The sequence below is a fragment of the Lepidochelys kempii genome, chromosome 6 (assembly GCF_965140265.1).
Source record: "Lepidochelys kempii isolate rLepKem1 chromosome 6, rLepKem1.hap2, whole genome shotgun sequence".
In the NCBI taxonomy this organism is placed as follows: Eukaryota; Metazoa; Chordata; order Testudines; family Cheloniidae; genus Lepidochelys; species Lepidochelys kempii.
The window spans coordinates 53755827-53782028 of record NC_133261.1 but is presented as its reverse complement, the minus strand read 5'-3'; the positions used below and the strand labels follow the sequence as shown (position 1 = coordinate 53782028).

The window sequence follows — 26202 nt, the reverse complement described above, 5'->3', positions numbered from 1 at the left end:
CAGGAGCTGTTCCATCAAAGAGCATAATTACTTTAACTTGTTAATTTTTTTAAATATATTTAAAAATGAATTGCTAACTCCCTTCAAGTCAGTTCCACAAAGCTCCCTCTACAGCCCTCTGTTCCTGTATGGAAATAGCATTAAAATTCACTCTGGAAAAAGAAAACTATGTTTGAATAAATCTGATCTCATACCTCTTGTGTTTTGCTGATTGACGGTTGTGTAATTGGCAAGGTCCCGAACTCCAGATTAGTAGGCTGATCAAAGAAAGGTGTATAGTAAGTCGCTGTCTGTTCCACCTCTCCTGGAAGCACTAATGACCCTGCTGAATACAAAACACTTGACTCAATCCTTCCACTCAATGTATAATTTAGCAAAATCATACTCTAAAACCTTGCAGAGCTCAGAAGCTCGGTAGCACTTGTGTTATACTTTTCTTGTTCTACAAAATATAATACAGGTACTTATCCTTAGAGCAGATGCAGTCCTGAACCAAAAGCCAGATCAAAAAAATGCCTATACTTTGGGGAAGTCAAATTGGATTTGAACTTGATGGCTGGCCCCAATTTCTCAAATAAGTTAAATCAAAACCATATATCGTGGAGACCCCCAAACTCTCAGGAAGTTTGGGTCTGGATGCCCCTCTATTCAAAAGAGGAGGCAAGGGCCAGTGCAGAAGTCAGTGGCCTGGGAGCCCGAGAACGTGGATTCCATCCCCAGCTCTGACCCGCTGGGTGACCTTTGGCAAATCACTTCACTTCAGTTTCCCCATCTGTAAACTGGATAGGATGGAGCCTGTCTCAGTGGATCCTGGAGACAAAGACTTCTTCTCCCCCCTGGGGTGACTTGTGGGTTTGGGGGGGCACCTGGGAGGTGCAATGCTCCAGTCACACCTCTTCACTTCCCAGTTTAAATTCAGGAGATGAATTTATGTAGTCCCATTGTCCCGTTTAGGTGATGGATGTCCCAGGGAGGCCTAGCTTCATCTGAAGATTGTTTATTGTGTCAAAGTCAGCAGGATTATACACAGTGGCTTTGTAAAAGGGACTCTTCTTTATTAAAGAGTTGAAGCTCATCTCCCTTGGGATCTCAAATTAGATTCAAATCATGAGCCAGAAGATGAAAGTCCAGGAATAAAAGTTTTTACCTTTCAGCCTTATTTCTTTGTAGTTTGTTCCATAAATCTTTGTATCTTAGGGGTTTGTATTGGCTCTCATTTCCATAATATTTAAGCATCTTCTAGGTCAATTAGATTGAAAAAGCCTTTTGAAAGGCAGAAAGAACCTGGATAAGGTTGCTAATAGGTGTGTGCTAAGCCTTGACATGTTCAACCACTCATAGACTTTAAGGCCACAAAACCATCATGATGATCTAGTTTGACCTCCTGCACATTGCAGGCCACAGAACCTCACCCACCCATCGCTATAACAGACTTCTAACCTCTGGCTGAGTTACTGAATTCATAGAATCATAGAATATCAGGGTTGGAAGGGACCTCAGGAGGTCATCTAGTCCAACCCCCTGCTCAAAGCAGGACCAATCCCCAATTTTTGCCCCAGATCCCTAAATGGCCCCCTCAAGGATTGAACTCACAACCCTGGGTTTAGCAGGCCAATGCTCAAACCACTGAGCTATCCCTCCCCCCAATTCCTCAAATCATGATTCAAAGATTTCAAGTTACAGAGACTCCACCATTTACATTAGTTTAAATCTGCAAGTGACCCTTGCCCCATGCTGCAGAGGAAGCTCCTTCCATTATTCATCAATTCCAAGGCCAGAAGGGTCCACTGTGATAATCTAGTCTACCCTCCTGCACCACACAGGCTATGGAACTTCCCAGAGCATATCATTTAGGAAATGATCCAACCTGGACTTTAAAATGGTCAGTAATGGAGAAGCCACTACGACCCTTAGTAAATTGTTTCAGTGGTTAATTACTGTCACTGTTAAAAAAAGCATGCTTTATTCCCAGTCTGAATTTATCTACCTTCAACTTTGAGCCACTGGATCATGTTTTATCTCTGTCTGCTACATTGAAGAGCCAGTTATTAAATGTTTGTTCCCCATGTAGGTGTAATAGATATGGCAATTTCCTGTGGGATCTTTGGGAGATCTTACTATATTATGTTTATGTATCATTCTGAGCCAGGGATTGTATATAATTCCATGATGGAGGGTGACCACAGTCCTTCAGGAATTAAGAACAGTGGTGGGATGTGGGACTGGTCAATTTATTCATGTTGTAACACCTGCAGAGAGGTACCACCACCTGGAGTGGCTCACGTATATTCGATCAAATTGGATTCTCCAGAGACCAACAGACAAAGAAAGGACTTTTGGATAAACAACCTGAGTTTACACTGTGTCAGGGTCTTCGTCCTGATCCAGCAAACAGACAGAACCTTCTCTCCGGGAGAGGGGAGCAATCCTTAGGGAAGGGTAGGGAGGACTAACATCTGCCAGAGCTCTTATTGGAGTTGGGAGGGATCAGCAACCTTTGGCACGTGGCCCGTCAGGGAAACTTGCCGGCGGGCTGGGACAGTTTGTTTACCTGCAGTGTCTGCAGGTTCAGCCGATCGCAGCTCCCATTGGCCACAGTTCACTGTACAAGGCTAATGGGGGCTGCGGGAAGCAGCGCGGGCCGCAGGCTAAAGGTTGCCCATCCCTGGAGTTGGGGATGATCTCAGGTAAGCTTATTAGCATACATGTAGGTACTTTTATTGTTTTTAATGTTTTCTCTGCAATGCTTTTATATTAAGAATAACTGTGTTTGATTATATAGGGTTGTGTGGCCTCTGAAGATAAAACAAAGTGCAGCACTGGTCTGTCTAGGCAGGGAATTCACAGTGTAGGCGGGGAACCATGCAGCCTAGAAAAACCCTAGTCAGGAGGGAGACAGACATGGCCTCCACCCAAGAGACGTGATACCTGTGAGCTGGAAATCTAAAAGTTGGTGCCCTTGCTGGATCATAGAGGGGAGATATAGTTAAAGTTGTCCTGAACCGTGAAAATAGGTACTTATAGACTGTAATCAAGTCAACCTTTGACCTTCTCTTTGTTAAGCTAAATAGACTAAGCTCCTTGAATCTATTACTATAAGACTTGTTTTCTAATTCTTTAATCATTCTCATGACTCTTCTCTGAAATCTCTCCAATTTAGCAACATCCTTGAATTGTGGACACCAGAACTGGACATAGTATTCAGCAGGAAAAACAGTGGGACTAGTAACCTTTAGTGCCAAATACAGAGGTAAAATAACCTCTCAACTCCTGCTTCAGCTTCCTAGGATTCCTAGGATCCAAGGATTGCATGAGCCCTTTTGACCACAGCACCACACTGGGAGCTCATGTGCAGCTGATTGGGGGGCCTGGTGGCAAAATCTTTTTTAGAGTCACTGCTTCTCAAGATACAATCCCTCCACACCCGTCCTGTAAGAGTGGCCTACATTCTTTGTTCCTAGATGTATACATTTACATTTAGCTATATTTTTGTGTTATCTGCAAACTTTATCAGAGATGATTTTATATTTTCTTATTCATTAAAGGTCATTAAAAAAACTTAAATAGTGTAGGACCAAGAACCAATCCCTGCAGGACCTCACTAGAAACACACCCATTCGTTTATGACTCATAGGGATCAAAACTGTTCCTTTGCTACAGAAGGAAGAAGTGGGCCAACATCTAAATATGGTGGGATCTCCCCCAACTTGTTTCAAATTCACTTGCTCAATGTACTTATTGCAGGAGGCAGGCCTGAGCATTCCCTCCTGATGTATATCGTTGATCATTTCTGTATAAAGAACAAATATACCACTGTTTATTCCCAATAGACCAATTTATGGAGAGAGAAGGGGAGGGAAACCCCCATAATGAAACCATCTGGCAAAATCTCCAAAAGACAACACTTACAAATTAGGACAACAGAAGGAAATTTATTTTTGCTTTCAGCAAGAAGTGCTTTGTCATACTCAGGATGTCAGTCCTAATTTTTTAAAGCTTGTTAGTAATGCAAACAATGTTTCAGATTTCTTTCAATTATCACCATAAGAATGTGGTAAACAACCTTTGTTTGCCAGTAGACATGTCAGAAATGAGCATTTTCTCTGTACCCTGGCTGTGCAACAGCAAATGAGAGCCTAATCAGTAAATGCTGCTTTTTTTGGTAATGTTTAATCAAGAAACTCCTTCAGAGAGAAAAATTAGGGAGTCTTGACAGCCTTCCTTCCTAGTGGGAGGTTCCACAGGAACTGTAGGATTCTGTAAGATCTAGCCAGTACCTCACAGCTGGCTTAGCCCAATGCTACAGCACTAGTGGAAGATCATGATCCTAATTAAGCTACTAATTACATTGTCACTGGAGGTGATTAATTAGCAACAGGACTGCCTTGGACGCTGCCAATGACATCATATAGATAGAGGTAACTGAGGAGGTACTGATATCAGAAAAGCAAGGATTTGGAATGCACCTTGCTTAATACTGTGGAGAATCACCTTCCTGGATGATGTGGTTGTGAAATGCTGGGATTCTAGTAACATACAACACAGCACAGCAGGGCAGATTCGGAAACTGAACAATTCTCTTATCTTTAGTCTTCGGTGTTATGATGGATCAGCAGCAAGTGGTTGCTAAATCAGTGAACACTGTTAAATGAGCCAGTTTCTTAGGTAGTTATGTAGCATTGACATTTTAATTAAACTTAAAAAAAACAAAAGCTAATGTTATGGATCTGGTTTGAACTCACAAGTGTGAAGAAATTCAAAGTCTTGACTGTTTATCTTCATTATAGCCCGCCATGTTTAACTATAGATGGGCCCAAGTAGGTTACCACTTTCAGAACTCACCTGACAAAAATATTTTGCTAAGGGGTGTCAGGAGGTTTGGTAAATAAATAGGGAAACTGAGCTTTTAAGCTTTCTACCTCCTCTGATTCTCAAGTGTCGGGCTGTCAGCCCTAGAGAGCTGCATCATGTGAAACAGTCTTGAAGCGGTGCTAAAACTGCAGCGGCTGGGAACAACAAGCTATTCGTGGATTTTTTTCCCCCATGTATTAAAAAAACCTCACAGTACTTACTCTGAATCTGGTTCCCCAAGCTGTTTTATTGCATGTAAATATCAGTTCAAAATGGAAACAAGGAAGCATGGATTCTGTAAAATAATGGGTAATGATCCGTTTCACCCACAGAAAAACTTAAAGTGGTTGTTAACTGATGATATCTGGCCTGATTTTTCAGAGGTACTAAGCACCTACTGCCCTCATTGTCTTCAGCTGGAGTTGTGGGTACTCAGCACCTTTGAAAATCAGGTTTATATGTCCTGTGGTCCTAAACCAGCTCAGTGCTAGGTTGTGATACCTTTACCCATGTGGAATAGTTTGTTACTCTTCCATTACATTGATTCCAATGGGACTATTTGCGGAGGAAGATGCCACTCAATATGAGTGTATTGCAATTAGACCTTTAGGCCCCATTCTGTAAATGCTTACATACATCCCTATTCAGCAAATTCCTTACTTAAGCACAAACTTAGGGCTTGTCTACATTACCCGCTGGATCGACAGGCAGCAATCGATCCAGCGGGGGTTGATTTATCACATCTAGTCTAGATGCAATAAATTGACCGCCGAGCGCTCTTCCGTTAACGGTACTCCAAAGAGCAAGAGGCACAGGCGGAGTCGATGGGGGAGCATCAGCTGTTGACTTACCACAGCGAAGACACCACGGTAGGTAGATCTAAGTATGTCGACTTCAGCTACGTTATTCACGTAGCTGAAGTTGCGTAACTTAGACCAATTCCCCCACCCCCAGTGTAGACCAGGCCTTAGGTAATTTGCTGAATGGGGATGTGCTGAATTGGGGCCTTAGAAAATTACTCCCTTCTGCATTCCAGTATTTACCCTGCAGTTTCAACAGGATACTGTATTATTCTTCGCTGCCGGTCCTAAGGCCCAATATTGCAAACCTTTATTCACACAAGTAGCCCATTGACAGGCCTCTGATACTGGTATCATTGTATTTAAGGCCTGGTCTTGCTCTCAATTAAGTCAATGATAAAATTCCCATTTACTTCAATGGGGTAAGATCAGGCTCTAGATGAGTCACACACTAGATTCCCCATCCCAGTACGTGGAACATTCTCCCCAGTAAATTGAAATGAGGCTTCAGAGCCATTATAATCTGCACTGCCAAGAATTATTTGAAGCAGTGTTAGCTCATGCATCATAACCTGGGAGTGGCCCTTAGCAATAAAAAAATAATATTTCCATATATGTGCCCTGATTCACTTATTACAAGGAAATCTGTTTTTTCTGGTCACTAATTTTCCATAGAGATTTTAAAAGACGGTGAGCCCTGGGGAGGGGGAATCACATCATGCAATAAAATCTCTTTAAACCCAAATCTTATCTATCAATAGCCAGATAGCTCTTTTATTATCTCTTGGAATTATTTGAATATGTCTCTGTGTGTACGCACCATTTTACTTTAGTTCTCTTGCACATCACCTTTAAAAGAAGTTTTGGAAGTGACAGTGACTGTCTTTTACAGAATGCCAAGTTCCAGTGAGCTCGTATTTGGAGGGCATTTTTACCATGAAGTTATGAACCCCTAAAAATCAGGAGGTTATATATAGAAAGCTTAAGCTAAACTGGGAGAGGGTGTGGTCCATGAAAAGGCCCTAAAACTAGAAGTCGGGAGGGTTCTCCTAGTGACTTTGGACAAATCACTTAAGCCCCTCTTTGTGCTTCTATTTCCCCATCAGTAATATGGGGATAATGATTAAGCATTTGAGATCTACAGCTGAAAAGTGCAATATAAGTGCTAAGTGGTATTATTTCTGATGCTGTTCCGCTCATACAGCACTCAGAATCATTTTGCATTTATATTTACTTGTGTCCTTAAGATTTTTATCGATGTTATGCGTACAGGATTTTTTTTTAATTTTACATTTTACTGAGAGAAGACCCAATAACTGAGCCATTCTTGGAGCAGTGCAGAAAATGATTTGTCAACACTCCTGAAAAAGGTTAGATGTAAAATGAATTATGCTGCCACAGTATGGAAACCAGGTATTTCTCAATGTCCCATGAGAATTCCTGATCCTTTGTATTGTTGCTTTAAGCTATTTACAGTCAGAGATTAAATTTAGTGAGAAAGAGAGAGATTAAATGGCCCACCATGCATGTGCTGTCTGTACACTGTGGGTTAAAGCTATGGTTTGGGGAATGAGATTTGCATGGCTAACCAGAGTTATGTCAAATTCCCACAATTCAAAGCACTAGTTCCAGGCTTTCAGTTGCAAGACTGCTGTCTAACTAAACTAACTATAATTTTTTTATACATTGGCCAGCTGATTTATAGAGGCCATTGTATTTCTATGAATTCTTTTGTTCATAAGCAGCAGCTACATCTGGCCCTGGAAGGACAGGTTAGTTGAACTCAGAATTTAAAAAAGGAAAGAAAAAGAGTGTGATTTCTTCCAGGATAAACCCAAAAAAAGTATTGGTTGAACTGGGACATTTTAACACCTGCGATCAATTATGCTTTTTGCACTGTCTTGTGTTGATTAACAATTTTTTTAAGATTTACACTATTTACAGGTGTGTATTCTACAGTAGAGGGGACAATACCTTCATTCTCATTAGGCTTATTATGATGGTTTTACCATACAAGATACAAACCAGTCAGTGAGGTCTAGCAGTCAGAGCATTGCTATGTGCAGTTATGTACACTGTAGATTGTTGAGTGTTGATAAGGATTACTCCTGCATTAAAGGGTATTGTGCAATGAAGGTTTTCTCATGGGACAAGCTGAGGAGAGCAGCTACTGCAAACCAAATCAAGTGTCACATAAAAGGATAACTGTTAGCCCAGTGATAAATCTGCAGTAATGAAGGTAGAACGGTACCATTATTTTATAATCACCCTTAAAAGCAGCAGTTGCCAAATTAACCCAACATGGTTTGTATTCCTACCATAAATCTATTTTTAGGCAGGGCAAGCAGATGATCATTTTTGTAGTTTTCAACCTCTTTAAATGCAATCTGTTTAACTCTGTGTTTTTAAATGTATGTGATTAATATTAATGCTCACAAAAATGACTGATAGTGCATGATACAGCTAGGCAAGTGTGGGAAGCTGCAGTGCAAGCTATTATACACCTTTGCCAGTGCTCTTCACTCCTGACCATCATCTGTGCTATTCTAGTGCTGGATCTGCCATGAGTGAGAAATGCCAATTAATCGTGTGATTAATTGCACTGTTAAGCAATAATGGAATACCATTTATTTAAATATTTTTGGATGTTTTCTACATTTTCAAATGTATTGATTTTGATTACAACACAGAATACAAAGTGTACAGTGCTCACTTTATATTTATTTTTATTACAAATATTTGCACTGTAAAAAAAACCAGTATTTTTCAATTCACCTAATACAAGTACTGTAGTACAATCTCATTATCATGAAAGTTGAACTTACAAATGTAGAATTATGTACAAAAAAATAACTGCATTAAAAAATAAAACAATGTAAAACTTTGGAGCATACAAGTCCACCCATTCCTACTTCATTCAATCGCTCAGACAAACAAGTTTGGTTAAAATTTGCAGGAGATAAAGCTGCCCACTTCTTGTTTACAATATCACCTGAAAGTGAGAAGAGGTATTCACATAACACTGTTGTAGCCAGCGTCGCAAGGTATTTACATGCCAGATGCACTAAAGATTCATATATCCCTTCATGCTTCAACCACCATTCCAGAGGACGTGTCCATGCTGATGATGGGTTCTGCTCGATAACGATCTGAAGCAGAGCAGACCGACACATGGTCATTTTCATCACCTGAGTCAGATGCCACCAGCAGAAGGTTGATTTTCTTTTTTGGTGGTTTGAGTTCTGTAGTTTCCACATCTGAGTGTTGCTCTTTTAAGACTTCTGAAGGCATGCTCCTCACCCAATCCCTCTCAGATTTTGGACGGCACTTCAGATTCTTAAATCTTGGTTCGACTGCAGTAGCATTTTTAGAAATCTCACATTGGTACCTTCTTTTATGTTTTGTCAATTCTGCAGTGAAAGTGTTTTTAAAACGAACATGTGCTGGGTCATCATACAAGACTGCTATAACATGAAATATATGGCAGAATGTGGGTAAAACAGAACAGGAGACATGCAATTCTCCCCCAAGGAGTTCAGTCACAAATTTAATTCACGCATTACTTTTTTAATGAGCATCATCAGCATGGAAGCATGTCCTCTGGAATGGTGGCCGAAGCATGAAGGGGCATACGAATGTTTAGCATATCTGGCATGTAAATACCTTGCAATGCTAGCTATAAAATTGCCATGCAAATACCTGTTCTCACTTTCAGATGACATTGTAAATAAGAAGCAGGCAGCAGTATCTCCCGTAAATGTAAATAAACATGTTTATCTTAGCGACTGGCTGAACAAGAAGTAGGACTGAGTGGACTTGTAGGCTCTAAATTTTTACATTGTTTTGTTTTTGAGTGCAGTTACGTAACAAAAAAATCTACATTTGTAAGTTACACTTTCACAATAAAAAGATTGCACTACAGTACTTGTGTGAGGTGAATTGAAAAATACTATTTCTTTTGTTTATCATATTTATAATGCAAATATTTGTAATAAAAAATAATATAAAGTTAGCACTGTACACTTTGTATTCCGTATTGTAATTGAAATCAATATATTTGAAAATGTAGAAAAACATCCCAAAATATTTAATAAATTTCAATTGGTATTCTATTGTTTAACAGTGCGATTAATTTTTTTGAGTTAATCGCATGAGTTAACTGCGATTAATCTACAGCCCTACTGCCAATTATTTCAGAGCTATCACCTTGTCACCTGTTCTGAAATAGATACAGGTGTTCACTATGGACTAGATTAAGTTGACTTAATTCATTTCACTAGTGATATAAACCAGATCTGAATTCAGGTTTCCAGTCAAAAGGCAGCCTAGAGAGTAAACTCACTGCAGTCATGGAACCCTTAATTCTTTAACAGATATACTTAGAATTTGAGAGAGTATTCAGACTTGAGTCCTAGAAATCTATAAAGGGAAAAATGAGGGAACTAAGGACCATCACATTGAATAGAAACCTTTGCCATCCGGACCTAATGTAGGAGTGCAATATCAGAGCCTGTGTTCTGAAATGCCAGGGGTGAAGGAAGAAACATTAACTCTTTATTTGCTTTCTTCTGCGAATTAAAGCCAGACCTCATATTCTCCTGACTGACGGCCCAATCCTGCAGGCCCTCTGGCTTCAATGGAAGCTCTGTACACACAGAGAAGTGAAAGATAGTCAAGCAGTTAGAGCACTCACTGTGGATTCAAAACCCTCCATTCAATTCCATACTCTGCCATAGATTCTTTGTGTGATCTTAGGCAAGACACGTAAGGTACCCCTACGGTGGAATAAAAGTGCCATTGGACAGACTGGCTCACAGGGCTCAGGCTGCAGGGCTAAACAATTTTTGATGTTCGGCTTGGGATGGAGCCTGGGCTCTGGGACCCTCCCCCCTCTTGTGGCCCCAGAACCCAGGTTCCAGCCCAAACCATAACAGCTATACACAGCAATTTTATAGCCCTGTGAGCCTGAGTCAGCTGACCTGGGCCAGCCATGGGTGTTTAATTGCTGCATAGTCTATCTGTGCCTCACTTTCCTATCTCACAGGTGTGTTGTGAGGATAAATATGTTAAAGACTGTGTAAGGTGCTCTGAAGCACAGTGGTAATGGTGGGTGGTGGGGGACACACAAGTATCTAGGACAGACGCTAGCATAATTGAGCCTGTAGGATTTTTTTTGGGGGGAAGGGGGCTAAAATTACTATAGGTGTATGAAATATCTGCAATGAAATATTTGCAATCTTGTGGGGCATGTCCCTACAAATTCAACATGGGTCCAACTTTGTGAAATGTTAACACTATAATGAAATATTTATAGTGAATGTGGGTCCACATTTGAGTGAAATTGTTTTTCCATAGTAAAAACATACAGAACTTCAGGATTCTGCATCTCTTGGTAGCCTTGTTGAGAAATTTTGCAAAAATCAAAATGATTTCTGGACAAAATAAGTGTGGACAAAAATTCAGGAACAGTTATCAAAAAATACCATTCATCAGTAGGCAGAATAATAAATCTTAGGCTGTTACTTGTGTAACTTTAACAACCTCGTGGCCAAGATGGAGTCTGCTCTGCAGGCAGCTCTGGCCAAGAGAAGGCGTGCGCAGGAATGCAGCAGGAAAAATCCCTTCCACCCCAGGGGCACCTGTTCCAAATCCCCCAGAGTGCACACACACACACACACCGGAAAAGTACAAGGGATATAACAAAGGGAAATATTTATTTACAGAGGGATGAGAGGAGAAAAACAACAAGGGAATATGTAGGGGGAACAGTAGAACAGGGTTGCATCCAAACCAAGACCCCACAGGCCCAGTGGTTGCTCAGTGTCTGCCCTCTCAGACTGTGCTATATGTATGCATACAAAGTTCAGGAGTCCTGAGCAAAGTTCCAGTCCAGTGCTGAGTCTTTGGTGTTCCTGGTCATCTTTGGCACCAGTGAACTTTCCCCAACAAACCCCTCTTCTGCCACTCTCTGCAAAGCCACAAAGCACGACCACCTCCCCACTTAAGTAACTAGCAGCCTCCCTCCTTATTCCCAATGCAGAGTCACAAGCCCCAGTATTCACAGCCCCATGCAGCTCTGGGCAGCAGTGATACTGGGTCCAGCTCTGGCCTGTCCTTCTCAAGCGATTCCCCCCGGCACAGTGCTCCTCCTGGCTCCTGTCCTGGGGTGTCCCCAATCGGCCGCCCTGTCCTTCCCGGGCTTCAGGCAGGTTCTCTCTCTTCACTTTGCGAGGGCCTGCTTGCTGCAGCCCTTCTCCCTCTCTCAAGCTCTAGAGCCCCACCTGGAGTTTCCCTCCTTTCTCTCACTGCTCCCTCTCCCCAGTTAGGAAAAAGATTTAAAGGGGCCATGCTTTCTAACCCCAAGGGGTTACACTTGTACTGAACTCCTCACAACCTTGGATAAAGAAATGACTTCAATATTTTCTTCCAGAGTGAAGGCGTGAGTTATTTCTTCCTAACCACAGCCTGATTCAGAATCTAAAGAGGAAGGAAAATTCATACATTCAGGCGCACGGGAAAGCAAGGGAAATCCTTCAGAGGTTTCATGCCTAGAACAGGGAATAGAACAGGTTCTTCCAGACATTATGGAGAAACTAGGGACAGAGAGCAATCACAGAGCGAAGGAAAAGAAACATACCACTATATGTCCCTTGACCAAATTCATCATCTGTGTCAAAATCTTCCAAATCCAAGTAATTGCCCACCTGTGAAAAGACCCAAAACCAAAAGATTGAACAAATAAAATGAAGTCTATTCTTTCCATTGTTCTCACTGCAACTTGGAGCAAAGCAAAAATTATGACTGTCAACATCAGTTTCTCCATTCTCCTCTGTAGCTTTTACAGGAGTTTGAAAGTTTATTAAAATATTATTTGAAAGGAAGAAAGAAATGTTTGGTATCCTTTCTGTATTTTTAAAAGTAGTTAAAGAAACACTAACAAATAGTTTAGTATCAACGTTAGGTTTTCGGGAGGAGAAAAATATGTTTCATAAATTCTAGTATGCCTAATTTGAACAACAATGTTTTCATAACTTACAAGAATGTAAAACCATTTTTCTCTGTAAATGGAGTAAGAGCCAAATGTTACTCTGCAGTCTTGGAAATCTACTGCATGAGACCCAGAAAGTGAAACTGACTCTAAAGAAAAGAGAAACTGACCATTACAGTTTCAGTATTCAAACTGGCTGAAGTGAAAAAAGCAAAGAAACAACTTACATTAATTTTTTTCCGACTTAAATCAGGACTTTTTAAATTATTTTTTTAGCCTTAACAATGGCCATTTTAAAATGTCTTAGGCATATTTAAAGTGCTTTGTAAGAATATTGCTTTATCATTCAAATTCTCAATGGGTGCATAGTGGGAGGGGGCACAAAGATTCTCCCCACCCTACAGTGTTGCCCACATAAGGGTCAGGCACAACTTTATAAATATTCAAATCTGAAAAAATTTCACTCATTAAGTTCACCCTCTGTGCTGAGGGGTGTAGAGGGCCAGAAAAAGTCCTCTGCCCCATTTGAAACCTTCTTAAGCATTCAAAATAGAATTCCCTCCTAAGCACCTATAAATGATAAAATGAGTTCACTGATTAAATATATAATATATACAAGAGACATGACAGGAAACTTTTCCTCCTTGGGCTTGGAACTTGCTTTTCTTAGATGGGAGATGTAGAAAACTATGCTAATAAACAATGTGCCTATCTGCAACTCTGAACATATGAACAGTCTAGTCTCTACATACACATTACAAAAAAAACTCAAAATGACTCAACCTCATGCTAAAAAACAAAGACCTTCCCCTCCCATTCCACTCAACCAAGCTCCTTAGAAAAAGCCTGGAAAAATGGATTGCCCTGGCAACATGGGATGAAGGTCAATGAATTGAGCTCAGTAGGAGCAAAGTCGGGAGTAACTTTCACAGTAGAAACCATCCACTGGGAATGCCTTTCCCCCAACTCGCAGACAAACGTATTCAGGGATTGTCAGATAGAGCATCTCAACTGACCTCAAGTCTCAGGTTAAAAGAAGGGAAGAGACACAATCCAGAATGGGATTTGTAGGTCAAAATGAGCATCTTGAATTACACCTGGAAATGAACTGGAAACCAGAGCAAACACTGGAGCACAGTCGTACTATGCTCCTTTGAAGTAGCATTGCTGAGTTGGAGAGTTGTCCCATACTGCACTGAGCTTACAGCACAGAACCACAGAGAAATTAGAGATGCAAAAGGTTTAATCATCTCATCCAGTTCAAGACCAATCCCTCCAACCAGCCCCTTACAATTTAAGCCCTTACAAAGAGCACACTCTTATATTAAACATATAAACTTGTTAACAGAAAAAAACTGGTTAGATGGTGCTGCTAGAGTTCTTCCTTCCCTCAGAATGATCGTGGAAGCAAACACTGCATTTCCAGACACTTTCCCCACCCCAAGTAAAATAATTTGTAAGTCAGTGCATTAAACAGAGATTACATGTGTTCTGCTTATAATTCCTACCTTGAAAAGCACTGAAGCAAATCTTACCTTCACCTTTCTTGCCAGACTGAGGTCACCTTGGTTAGAGCAGCCAACTTTCCAGCCTTTACCCATCATTATCTGCAGAGATATTTACGTGCATTAAAATGAAGCAAGAATACAGATCACATTCAAAGCTCCCACTGATTTACACTTGCAAAAAGACTGCATGTTCAGGTCCTTTAAAATGTATGTAGAATTAAAAAAAAGAGTGAATGAAATGGCTTCTGAACAGAGGATAGGGAACCTGTCATCTTAAATATATCCGAACTAGGTCCAATGGAGAAACACAATAAGCAATCAAAATAAGGACAACAGCAGTGTTTAGAACAGAAGCAATGTTTTCAATGGGAGTCTCTCTCTCTGTTCTTTTCCTGAAGGCAGGTGTAAAGGTTACAGCAGCCAATTCATTGCATTACGAATGCTCTGTGCTATTACTGTAGCAATGTTTCCAGTGCATCCAGTTATTACTGGATTTGTTTCTTAAACTACTAATGTGACAAAAACGTGTAATCATGCCTGAAACTTTTGTTCTATAGCAACAAAGATAAATATTAGGATGTTCTATTAACTAAGAGATCATGGAGGTCTCATCGCACTTTACAAGGCACAAAGCCAGTTCCCAAGTGGCTAAGACAAGAGACCAAAAGGCAGTTTATCCAAAGATGGAACCATATTCTTGATGAGAGAAACAGCACAAAGCTTCTGTTATCAGTAGTATTATGCAAGGGCCTGAAAGACTGTGATTCTTTTAAAACTCCTATCTGAGTTTCATTCGCACAGGACTGTGGTCCCTGCAGGAGCCTGGACACCCCGGTATACTACAGCTGCTCTACAGATAGAGCAAATGGCTGGTGTGTTCCCCTCAAGTGCCTCTAAGGGCATCACACCTGACATAGGATTCTACAGAATCTGCTTCAGATCAGATATTGCTTTCAGTCACTACCACTCAGCCAGTGCATCTCCTCTGCTTCACTCTCTGAGGGCCTTCAGAGCCAGAGGAGAGCCTCTTCCTCTCTATGCATGAATATTTTTTGCCTATCTTCTCTTTAATTTAATGTTTGCCTCTGTGGACTGATGCCAGTCTCATTACCTGGTCTTCATCCAGAGTCTGTGATGAGAGAGACACTGATGGCTCTTTGTTTCTTACAGGAGAGACATTCTGTTTATTTTGGTTTGACAACTCAAGCATCGAAAATGTATTTTCTATGGAATCCATTTCAGATACTTGGCTTTTCATTTTCACCTCTTCTGCAGGGAGAAATCATAGTGCATTAGAAAACATAATACACCCTCCAAGAAAAAAGAAAGATGCATAACAAATGCACATTGTATCTTGTTGGAACAAGCATTATTACTATAACTCCTTCCTTTGTCTATTCAATATCATTTTCCATTCATAATTGGAGCTTAAGATACATGCATGTGTGTTATGACATGTATTGTGTGGTCTTTTTCATAAAATTGAATAAACATTTTGTATATGTAAAACACAGTAACTCCCCTTTACCCTTGTTCTTCAAGTACTCACTACTGTTGTGCAGTCTCATATGTTGTTCAGAAAACTAGATAAAATAGCACAATGAATGAAAAACAGAAAGACAAAAGCCCAGTTCCTAATGAAGGTTGCTACTTTGCTCTTCATTTAAACACTTTGGGGTACTTGTTCAGGGGTTGGCCACCATGTATATGCTGTGCAAAATGGCACACACTTGTGCACATGCCCTCACTTGGCAAGTAAACACCAGTGCAGACAGAACCAGAATCTTCTCTGATACCAGTCAAATCTGGAGTAACTACATGGAATGCAACAGAGTTACATCAGATTTACACCAGTATAACTCAGACCAGAATGTGACTTCTGCTCCTCAACACCAGTACACACTCCAGCAATTATATGTCTACTTTCAATAATCTAACGCATATACATGCACAAGTGTGGAAGCTGCTTACACAAAATCCCACTGGCCATTTCTCATGCTGCTCCCTGCACCCAGAAGGCCATATCCCACCCAATGTACTAAGTAACTTCCCTCTCCTCCTTCATATCCCTATACTGTGGGAGCATCTTCTTGCCATACAAGATAGGAGTAGTTCTTGTACCTCCTATCTCCTCCTATAGAATGAAGGCCAGGTCAAGCTTCTACCCTTATGTATGTGGATATGGAGACCATTTGGGAGAATCCCACTGTGGCTAGAGAAGAAATACAGCTCTGAGGTTTCTTCATCAGAGTCATTGCTACTGTGGGTTTTTGAAGTCTCCCAGGACAACAGAATTGCGGAACTCAAGCACCTTTATGGACAATGTTTCTGTTAGCTCTGCCTGTCTCGGTCCTAGGACATACAGACAAGAGATTCTGGGCTTGTAGCCTATTGTCACACACAGTGCAACAGCTGGCAGGAAGGAGGCAGGAGGCAAATGTTATAACTGGATAACAGGAGGACAATGTGGAGGGGCCCCAGTGACACATCTCAGGGACTGAGATCTGGCCACAGCAATCTATAAGCCCTCTCATAAAGGAACAGACTAGAAGAGACACCACAGGTATTACGCTTGAGGAACCCCATGGGACAAGGTTAGCACTCTACCCTGTACTGGACACCTACCTAAAGGCTAACTTGGGAATTACTATGTTCACCCTTGTCTGTATGCAACTAAGCTATTGTACCTAGTTTATTTGCATCCTTTCCTTCTTGGCAGCCCTAGTAAAGAATCCTCTCATTTGAGCCATGTGTGAGTGCTTATTGGGATCCCTCCAAGATAGTTTACAGGGCAGAGTGCAGATCACCCTCTGTACTGGCACATTCCTGGTTTGGTTTTCCAAAGCATTCCTGAAACCCCACTGGATGGGGGAAATTACACTAGGAAACATTTGCTCTTTAGTAGACAACCGTCAGCAGGATGCTAGTACTGGTCTTGTTCCTGCGTGCAAAGATTAAGGGGATGTATTCAAATGAAGCTGGTTCTCTTGGAGGACTTCTCTGGCACTGAAAGTTAGATTAGAATAGTATGGCTACTCTGACTTCTAGGTGGGATTTTCAAAAGTACACAGCACTAGCCTCACTCTGCCCCCAGTGAAGTCTTACCACTAATGGTGAAGATTTTCAAAGACACAAATGACTCATTTGACTTTCATTAGTAGATGGGTGACACCTAATGGCCCTTTGCACCTTTGAAAATTTCCTCAATTGCAACAGGAGCAGAGCTAGGACAAGTGTGAGTGCTTCTGAAAATCCCAACACCTGTATCTGTGGTGCACCTGCTGAGATAGAACTTAGCTAGCAGTGTCACCTAACCAGATTTCAGCAATGCTAGCTCAGTGTAGGCATTCCTGAGAGTTCAGGACCTGTTTAATAACCGGCTTATTGACGACTGACCGTGCATTGAACAATAGGAGGGTTTTCTTCCTGCAGCACTACAAAAATATTTTGGAGGCTGCCAAGAGGAAAATAGTAAAGTGTGACTTTGCTTTTTTCTATAAAAAAAATTACACTGTAAATTATTAAATGGCTTTAGAACAACAGGCACAAATGGATGTCTCACTTCATGCCAAGAGCACAGCTACGCTCATAATGCATAATAAATGCACAAGTCTATCTGCCTTATTTTTAATTTGAAAATTACATTTTCTAATAACAACAAGAAGCAATCTGCAATGCATTTCTAAGGCACGATTACATACATGTCTCATGCATTTACAATCACTCATGCATTGTAACACCACTCAATGTGCAGTGTGGATGGAGCATTTTCCAAGAACTTAATGATGGCCTCAGGGTTAGTATACTCAGAAATCAACTCTCCCAGTTAATTATTAATCCCCAGGGGCACCTCTGTGCTCCAGTCATTACTGTATACAAATCGTGACAATACCATGGCCACAGCCCTGCAGTCCTCACTCATATAAGTAAAGGCTGCAGTAGTAGGCCAATATTACTAGGAATTAATGAAATAAGCTGCACTTTACACGTCAGAGTAAAATAACAGAAAGGTTTCTCTCTCCGCTAATGTATGGCTCAAGATTCTCTGAGTGTTTCCTACTGCCTATATATCCCGCTTGGACACTGGACTTCGCACTGCTTTTTTACAACTCCACCGGCTTCTTTTTTAAAAGACAAAATAAAAATGACACAAGGGCATTCGCCACTTATTCCCCTCACGACCATCCCTTTTTTCAAGCCAATGAAACAACTTTGTATCTCACTAGAAGACCTCTCCTAAATATCCTACAAATGAGATGGTTGGTTTCTATCTGAAGGCATCCTTCTTTTCCCCAAAATAACAGAAACAGAAAGCTGAGTAATTGGAAAAGCTTTACTTTTTTTAAAAAAAAAGATCAAAAGTTAAAGCAGGCTGCTTTAAGGACTGAAAGAGAAAAACTCCTTTTGAGAGCTATCGAGTCACAAAAGGATGTTGGTGAGCCCCAGAATAGTTTGGCCTGAAGCTCTGATTACTTAGTTAGCCAGATGCTTCCCAAGTCTATGCATTTGGCAACATAAATTTGATACATAAATGTCTGTCTCATCTCATTTTCATTTCTATTTTTCATCAGAGCTTTGTGCCACTCTTTCATCTCACCCCTAATATTTCTTGCTTTGCAAGAAGTGTAAGACATATGTTTTACAAAATCTAACTGAGTGTTTCATGGAACAAGAAGGCTCGACCAAAGAGAGCTTTCTTTGGGCATTTCTAGGTCACAATTTTAATACACATGAAACAAAAGTTTTTCCAAAGGTTTCTTAATGTTTCATTATTCTGCAGGAATGGTATCTTAATTTATTTTGATACCAGGCAAACTTCCAGCTGATCACTCTTATCGGGCCCCCAGGACAACCAGTATCTTGTTTCAGAAATGCAACAAATGTAACACTGGAAAAGTAGGGGTCCAATCCAATTCTCAGTGAAGTCAATGAAGAAGAATCTCAGTGACTTCAATGGAAGAAGGATTAAGCCCATGCTATGTAAGGCTGACATTCTATGATCCTCCTGGTACAAATCCATATCAACGTATGAAACTGCAATGTGGCCTAGTGCATAGAGCACTGTGCTGCAACTCAGGAGACCTGGATTCTATTCCTGGCTCTGTCACTGGCCTCCTAGGTGACGCTGGGCAAGTCACTTCATCATTCTGTGCCTCTGTTTCCCCATCTGTAAAATGGGGATAATAATACTGACCTCCATTTGCAAAGCACTTTGAGATGTGCTGACTAAAAGCACTGTATGAGAGCTAGGTATTATTACTATACTGTAGAGCATAGCCTCTCAGAACTTCATGGAAGCAATGAAGATAGAACTCAGTCTTCAGCTCTAAAACCTCAGCTAAAGGAATGTCTTCATTAGCCTTATAGGGCCTATGATACATAGAAGAGCAGTTCCAATCCACAAAACATACACAGAAGCTCATTATACTATGTTGATTATATATTTTCTGGGGGCACAGTTATTCCCTTGATTTCAAAAGGACAATCTATTCAGATCAAATGAACAAATAAGCAATCAAGTGTAATTTCAACAGATACAGGCCTTTCATCTCCACAGGTAGTATTCCCAACTCCAAATAACCAACCAGTAGCACTGTCCCTTTCCCCAAACCAAAGGTCAGGCACTCGGGTCATGTGAAGTACTGTCAGATACGTTTTTGTTGCCAAGGCCCTTCCATTCCATTTCATTTGATGAAATGTTCACAGAACCAATGTGATGCTAGATTCACGACTGGAAAGGAAGCAAAAGTCACAGGGAAGAAAAAAATCCAAGCAACCCAGGGCAGCTGAAAATGCATGCTGCAAACAAAATACAAGATATGCTATTATGTCTGTAATGAGGCTAAACCATATAAATTGGGGATTGATTTTAACATTATGGTGGTAGCCTAGGGCACAAGTCCCCCTGGGCTAGTGAGATTTACTCTTGATTTGTACATACTAGCTAGAGCAGTCCATAGCTTCCTTACCACATTCATCTCAGTAACGGGCCTCCCCTGAAGCAGTTGCAGTAGAGATTATAAATAAGTAATTTAAAAACATTCCATCATAAACTGGACTAAACCTAAAGAAACTACATTTTGTAGACATATTTTGGCTAAATTCTTTTGTCAGTGGTCTGAAAGCCAGCCATTTGTTTGTCCTTCCTTGTGAAGGAGATGGGGGAAGAAGGAGGGACCACATTCCAGCCAGTGGGAGGATCAGTTTGCCTTCCCCCTGGATAAGCAATAATTGACTCATTATTCACAGCCATATTTCTCTACCTTCCAAGACCCAAATATACCACACTGGCATTTATAACATGTCTCAAAGGCCCAAAATAAAACAATAAAAAGTAGCAAAGCAGGACGCCTGAAATAATGCAAAGATTCATGTATTTGACTTGCAAAAAGTCTTCCAAACTCGGTTTTACTTTTCATAATTTCCACTGCCAATATCTTAAAGCAATGAAACAACAAACAGGAATGGGTGAGTGGGAAAGCAAAATATGAACCTCTAAGGAAGTCTTGATAAGTCTATAGGGGGGAGGGAATAATGAGATTCCCTACAATAGCATATGGCCCATCTACAACTGCTACTAGCAAATATCTCCAACAGCCAGAGCTGGGACACTAGATGCGGAGAGTTCTGAGCTACTACAGAGAATTCTTTCCCAAGTGTCTGGCTGTTGGGTCTTGTCCACATATGGCCATATTTGGGGTTGGGGTGTAACTTCCCCCAGGTCAGATAGGCAGAGATCCTGGGAATTTTGCCTTCCTCTGCAGCGTGAGGCACAGGTCACTTGCTAGTCTAACCCAGAGTAAAAGGTGGATTCTCTCTAACTTGAAGTCTTTAAATCAAGATTTGAGGACTTGAGTAACTCAGCCAGATGTTATGGGTCTAATTCAGGCGTGTGAGTGGGTGAGGTACTGTGGCCTGCAATGGTTAGGAGTCTGACTAGATGATCATGATGATCCCTTCTGGCCTTAAAGTATGTGAGGTACATAAATTATAATCAGATATCTCTGAGAAGTAGGTGCCAGGCTTTATAAACACATTAGTATCAGAGAAGTGTATCCAACTTGATGTGCTCTCTCTGCCCATCTATCCAACCTTTGTATTGTTTAAAATAATTGTCATCCCATTTGGACTGGCTTCTCCTAGAGATGTCCACTGGTCACCCACCTATTTCAAAGAATAGTGAAATCAGTTATCACAAAGTCAGAGAAGAGTGGTATCAGGATTATCTGATAATTTCCTGACAGTGAAATCTATTAAATTAAATAGTAGCCAAAGAAGAATGACAAAAGCCCTATAGCTTGAAATATTTTAAAACAAGACTAGAGCCAACAATCAATATAATACTGTAGGGAATCTTTTCTGGGATCTTTCCTGACTAGTCCCCTCTGTATCATATATTATATCTCCTCCTTCCATAACAAGGACATTTATGGGGCTGATTTGCCTCTCATTGATACCAGTTTTAAGACAGTGTACCTCTGCTGACTTCAATGGAGTTATTCCCAATTTATACTGGTGTAAATGAGAGGCGAATCAGGCCCTTCTAGACCTCTCCCTCATACTCCTTTGGTCTTACCCAGACTAGATCATAGGCAAACAGCAAAGATTACTTAGCTACAGATTTTCATTGAAAGTTCTACTGCAACCGATAAGGGTCTGATTCTCCTTTCACTTATGCCAGTTTTATTCTGGTGTGACTCCACTGTCCCAGACCCGTAGCTTGTGTAAATCAGTGCTCCATGAATCTGGCCAATTGATTGTGTTGGAATTACATCTGAATGTCACTGGTATGAATAAAGAATCAAATCCTAAGTATTAGACGTTGACTGTTCTGTCCAAGTGCTTTATGTTTAGTCCTTTCCTTTTGAGGTTCTTTGTCTTGTTTGTTTATCGTCCTGCAATAACAAATTAATTGCTGCTGGCAGGTACAATTCAACCACTACTGACATACCTACCTTATTTTAGTGTACCACACTACTTCCGTGTAACAAATGCAGCTCTAAATTTGCAGATGCCTAACTATTCTCTTACCGTATCAATGTTTCTCCTTTTTCCTTATGTAACCTAAATACAATATCTAAAAAATAATTCCTTGTCTATGCTTTGCTTTGCATGTTGTCAGTGTTTGGACTTTGTAGAGGAAACATTTCCTGTTTGTGCCACTTTTTTGCTCATCTGACCATTTTTTAAAAAAATATATTTTTCTTCCACGGTTCAACAGTGATGTTGCTAAAAACTTTCCATATTTGAATATGCATCCACTCAGTTGAATCACAAGGCACATGTTCACCTGACCATTTCAGCTTCCTGAATGGGCAAGATCCTACCTTTTCCAACACAGAAACAAACGTCTGTGCCACAACAATGGCCAAAAACAATTCTGTAAAGGTTCAAAACATCCAAGACAAAAATATTACGTCAGAACCTCAGCTGATGTAAATCGGTGTAGCTCCTCTATTAATGGAGCTACATCAACTTACATCAGCTGAGGATCTGGCCCAGGCAGGGTTAAAACAGTAGATCATATACGTAACTCTGGCTAAAAAAATCAAGTGAATGGTGACTTGACTATGTGGAAAAACCCAGGAGCAACTTCTTAAAGGTATATATTGTACAATTTGCATTGGACTTGAGAGTTTATATGCACATGTGGTTGGGATATAGACTCTCTCCAGAAGTTGGCTGGGAGAAATTAGCTTGCTCCCTCTGTCTACAGGGTGATCTTACCATTGCTTGACCTGACCGCAGGTGGGCCAGCTGTGGGGAAATAATTAATTCCCTCCAAAAAAAACACAGTAAGAGGGGGAAAACTTTCTTTAGGGAAAACTGGGCACAAATCTGTCAGGGAGCATCAAGAAAAAGGCTCTCAGAAGAAGATGAAGGACACCTAAGGGTAATTACCACTTCTTCTCTTAAACTTGACTGACAGAGCCACAGTTTAGATCTTTACTTTCACCTTGACTGCAGGAAGCCTGGTGTATTTGTCTTTGGTTCCTAAAGGCATTCATTAAATTAACTTTTCTGTTTTATAACAAAGCCTACCACAAGCTTTTAAGCTCTACTTGAGAAGTTAGAATCCTTCTTTGCTTCCCCAGCACAATTCCTAGCTGCTAAACATGTATATACACTGGGAACTGCCAAGGAAAGAGAGACAGTAGAACGGTTGAGTGATACGCTAACAATATTCAAATAAGAACAGAGACTGGCTTGAAAAGTTGTATGTAGATCTCATAAAGGTGGAATTCAATAAACTGGTAGATATCTCAGCTGTTTTCATTAAGCATTGCATGTATTGTCGAAATTGGATGAAATTTAAATGGCCCAATCACCTGACACTAATAGTTCCACACAATTTCTTTCTCCCATACCAATTACTATCATAGAAAATATGAGACAAGCAGGGAACTGGATAAAAAGAAGAAACAGACAAGATTTTCAAAAGTGATTAGTGATCTGGAGTTCATCAATTCTGAGGTGCCCAATTTGAGACACCTTGATTTAGTTTGGGAAATCTTGGCCAGTGTGTCTAGTGTCTACTGCACAAGACTGGGATTATGCTCCTGGTTTTCCCACAGATCCACAATATGACTTTGGGAAATTTTGTTTACCCTGTGCTTCTATTTGCCCATGTGTAAAAGGGAATGATAATATTTCCCTATCTCACCTGGTTGTTATGAGGCTTAGCTAATTGACATGTACAAAGCATTTTGGTATCATTGGTGGAAGAGTGCTCTGGCAGACCAATCTATTGTTACATACTATGTATTACTATTTCATAAATAGGCATACTACACAACCATACAATGTATAAAACAGTAGAAAGATTTATAGCAAAATATCCAAACCAGAAATGACTTAATCTGCTCTAAAACTTTCTTTCTGGAAATAGAAAAAAGTCAGTTATGCAACCAAGCTAGCAATGTTTTATCTTTTACAATTTAAAACAAAATAATAACTTTTTTTAAAAACTGTTTGATTATAATATGTAGAAATCCCACACAACAGCAAGAAACAATTGCTGACATGCACTTTTGAGAGGCAGTGTCATTCAATGGCCATTAGCAGCTACCACACTAAATCTGCCCCGACCCACTTTGCAAACTTAGGCTAATAACTTTCCTACTCTTGGTCTCAGTTTCCCTGTCTGTAAAATGGAGATAATGCTATTTACCTTCCCTTGGTAAATATTTTTAGATCTAAGGATGAAAATCAGTCAGAGGACAGATAAGCTATTATTGTTGCAATATGAATCTATTACAGCCCATTGTATCCACATAGCTGTTTTTTAACTTCAGGACTCTGTATGATATTTGCTTTTACACCATGATGAAAGAGATTACGTAGAGTTTGGGCAGTGAATTTATGATCAATAGAAAACTGCAAGCCTTTTTTTCTCCCCACCAATTATTTTCCAATGATCCAGCAAAACTCATCAATAAAAAGCTCTGAATTGAGGCTGTTTCCCTATTTCATGCCCTGCTTAAATTCCCTGGGGATGACAGATTAATTTAATTAGTTTTATTGAACTGCCTAGTTGCTTTTATTGGCAAAACCACTCACACGAAGCCTACTACAAATTTCTCTTGGGGTTAATGGCATCCTATTGTTCCATTTTTTAAATTAAAGTAAATTTATTGCTGTCCCTTGTGTTATTTTCAGCCATGCTTCATGCTGTTAAACTCACATGTGTAAAGGACCTTCATAGCCACTTATGCTGAAGTTTAAACTTGTTGTTTTTTTTAAACGCGGTTAACGAAAAAAAGGAAGCAGACAGATATTGCTAAATGGAGTGTGAACTAACTACACCACTCAACATCCACTGGGGAATTAAAGTAACCTGATCACAACAGCACAGAAAATGCCTCTTAAATGCCACCTGGAAGCACAAAAGTGGCCGGTCAGTTTCCAACTTCCTCTGCTAGCCAGCCTGCTGCTGGGTGCAAAAGTATCAAAACAACAGTGTTGAGGGTCAAGGTGGGTGAGGTAATATGTTTTATTGGACCAACTTCTGTTGGTGAGAAGAGAGACAAACGTCTCTCTCACCAACTGAAGTTGGTCCAGTAAAAGATACTACCTCACCCACCTTGACTCTCTAATACCCTGGGACCAACAAGGCTACAACAGCACTGCAGACAGCATTGGGGGTGTCATTCTATTAGCACACAAAAAGGACTTAGTTTTCTTAATGCATCTGATCAAAAATCAAAGATCCAAATTAAACCCCTATACTTGGAATGTGAATTATAGAACATATAATAACTATAATGGACTGAAGTATCAGGTTTCAGAGTGGTAGCCGTGTTAGTTTGTACCAGCAAAAATAACGATGAGTCCTTGTGACACCTTAGAGACTAACAAATTTATCTGGACATAAGCTTTCGTGGGTTAGAACCCACTTCATCAGATGCATGGAGTGAAAATACAGGAGCAGGTATAAATACATGAACAACGCTTCCTCAGTTCTCATCCCCTTACACCCCTACTCTACTTGCACTACACTGATAACATCTTCATCATCTGGACCCATGGGAAGGAGGCCCTTGAGGAATTCTACCAAGATTTCAACGATTTCCACCCTACCATCAACCTCAGCCTGGACCAGTCCACAAAAGAGGTCCACTTCCTAGACACTACACTGCTAATAAGCGATGGTCACATAAACACCACTCTATATTGGAAACCTACTGACCACTATTCTTACCTACTTGCCTCCAGCTTTCATCGAGACCACATCACACAATCCATTGTCTACAGCCAAGCTCTAAGATACAACCGCAGTTTCCCTGATCCCTCAGACAGAGACAAACACCTACAGAATCTCTATCAGGCGTTCTTAAAACTGCAATACCCACCTGGTGAAGTGAAGAAACAGACTGACAGAGCCAGAAGGGTACCAAGAAGTCACCTACTACAAGACAGGCCCATCAAAGAAACTAACAGAATGCCACTAGCCGTCACCTACAGCCCCCAACTAAAACCTTGCCAGTGCATCATCAAGGATCTACAACCTATCCTGAAGGATGATCCCTCACTCTCACAGATCTTGGGAGACAGG

The 26202-nt window shown here is 40.6% G+C and overlaps 1 protein-coding gene across 11 annotated transcripts in view; it reads right to left on the bottom strand.

Annotated features, from left to right (window-relative positions):
- Positions 1-26202, bottom strand: part of IFTAP (intraflagellar transport associated protein) — a 58747-nt gene that overhangs the window by 10027 nt on the left and 22518 nt on the right. For 10 of the 11 annotated variants that reach the window (XM_073348020.1, XM_073348010.1, XM_073348011.1 and 7 more), the window contains 4 exons: positions 15259-15416; positions 14175-14246; positions 12289-12355; positions 195-325 (listed from right to left, as the gene is read on the bottom strand). In XM_073348020.1, the coding sequence (XP_073204121.1) occupies positions 195-325; positions 12289-12355; positions 14175-14246; positions 15259-15416 (428 nt within the window). The remainder of the gene's footprint in view (positions 1-194; positions 326-12288; positions 12356-14174; positions 14247-15258; positions 15417-26202) is intronic. The other variant, XM_073348021.1, reaches the window with a different exon arrangement.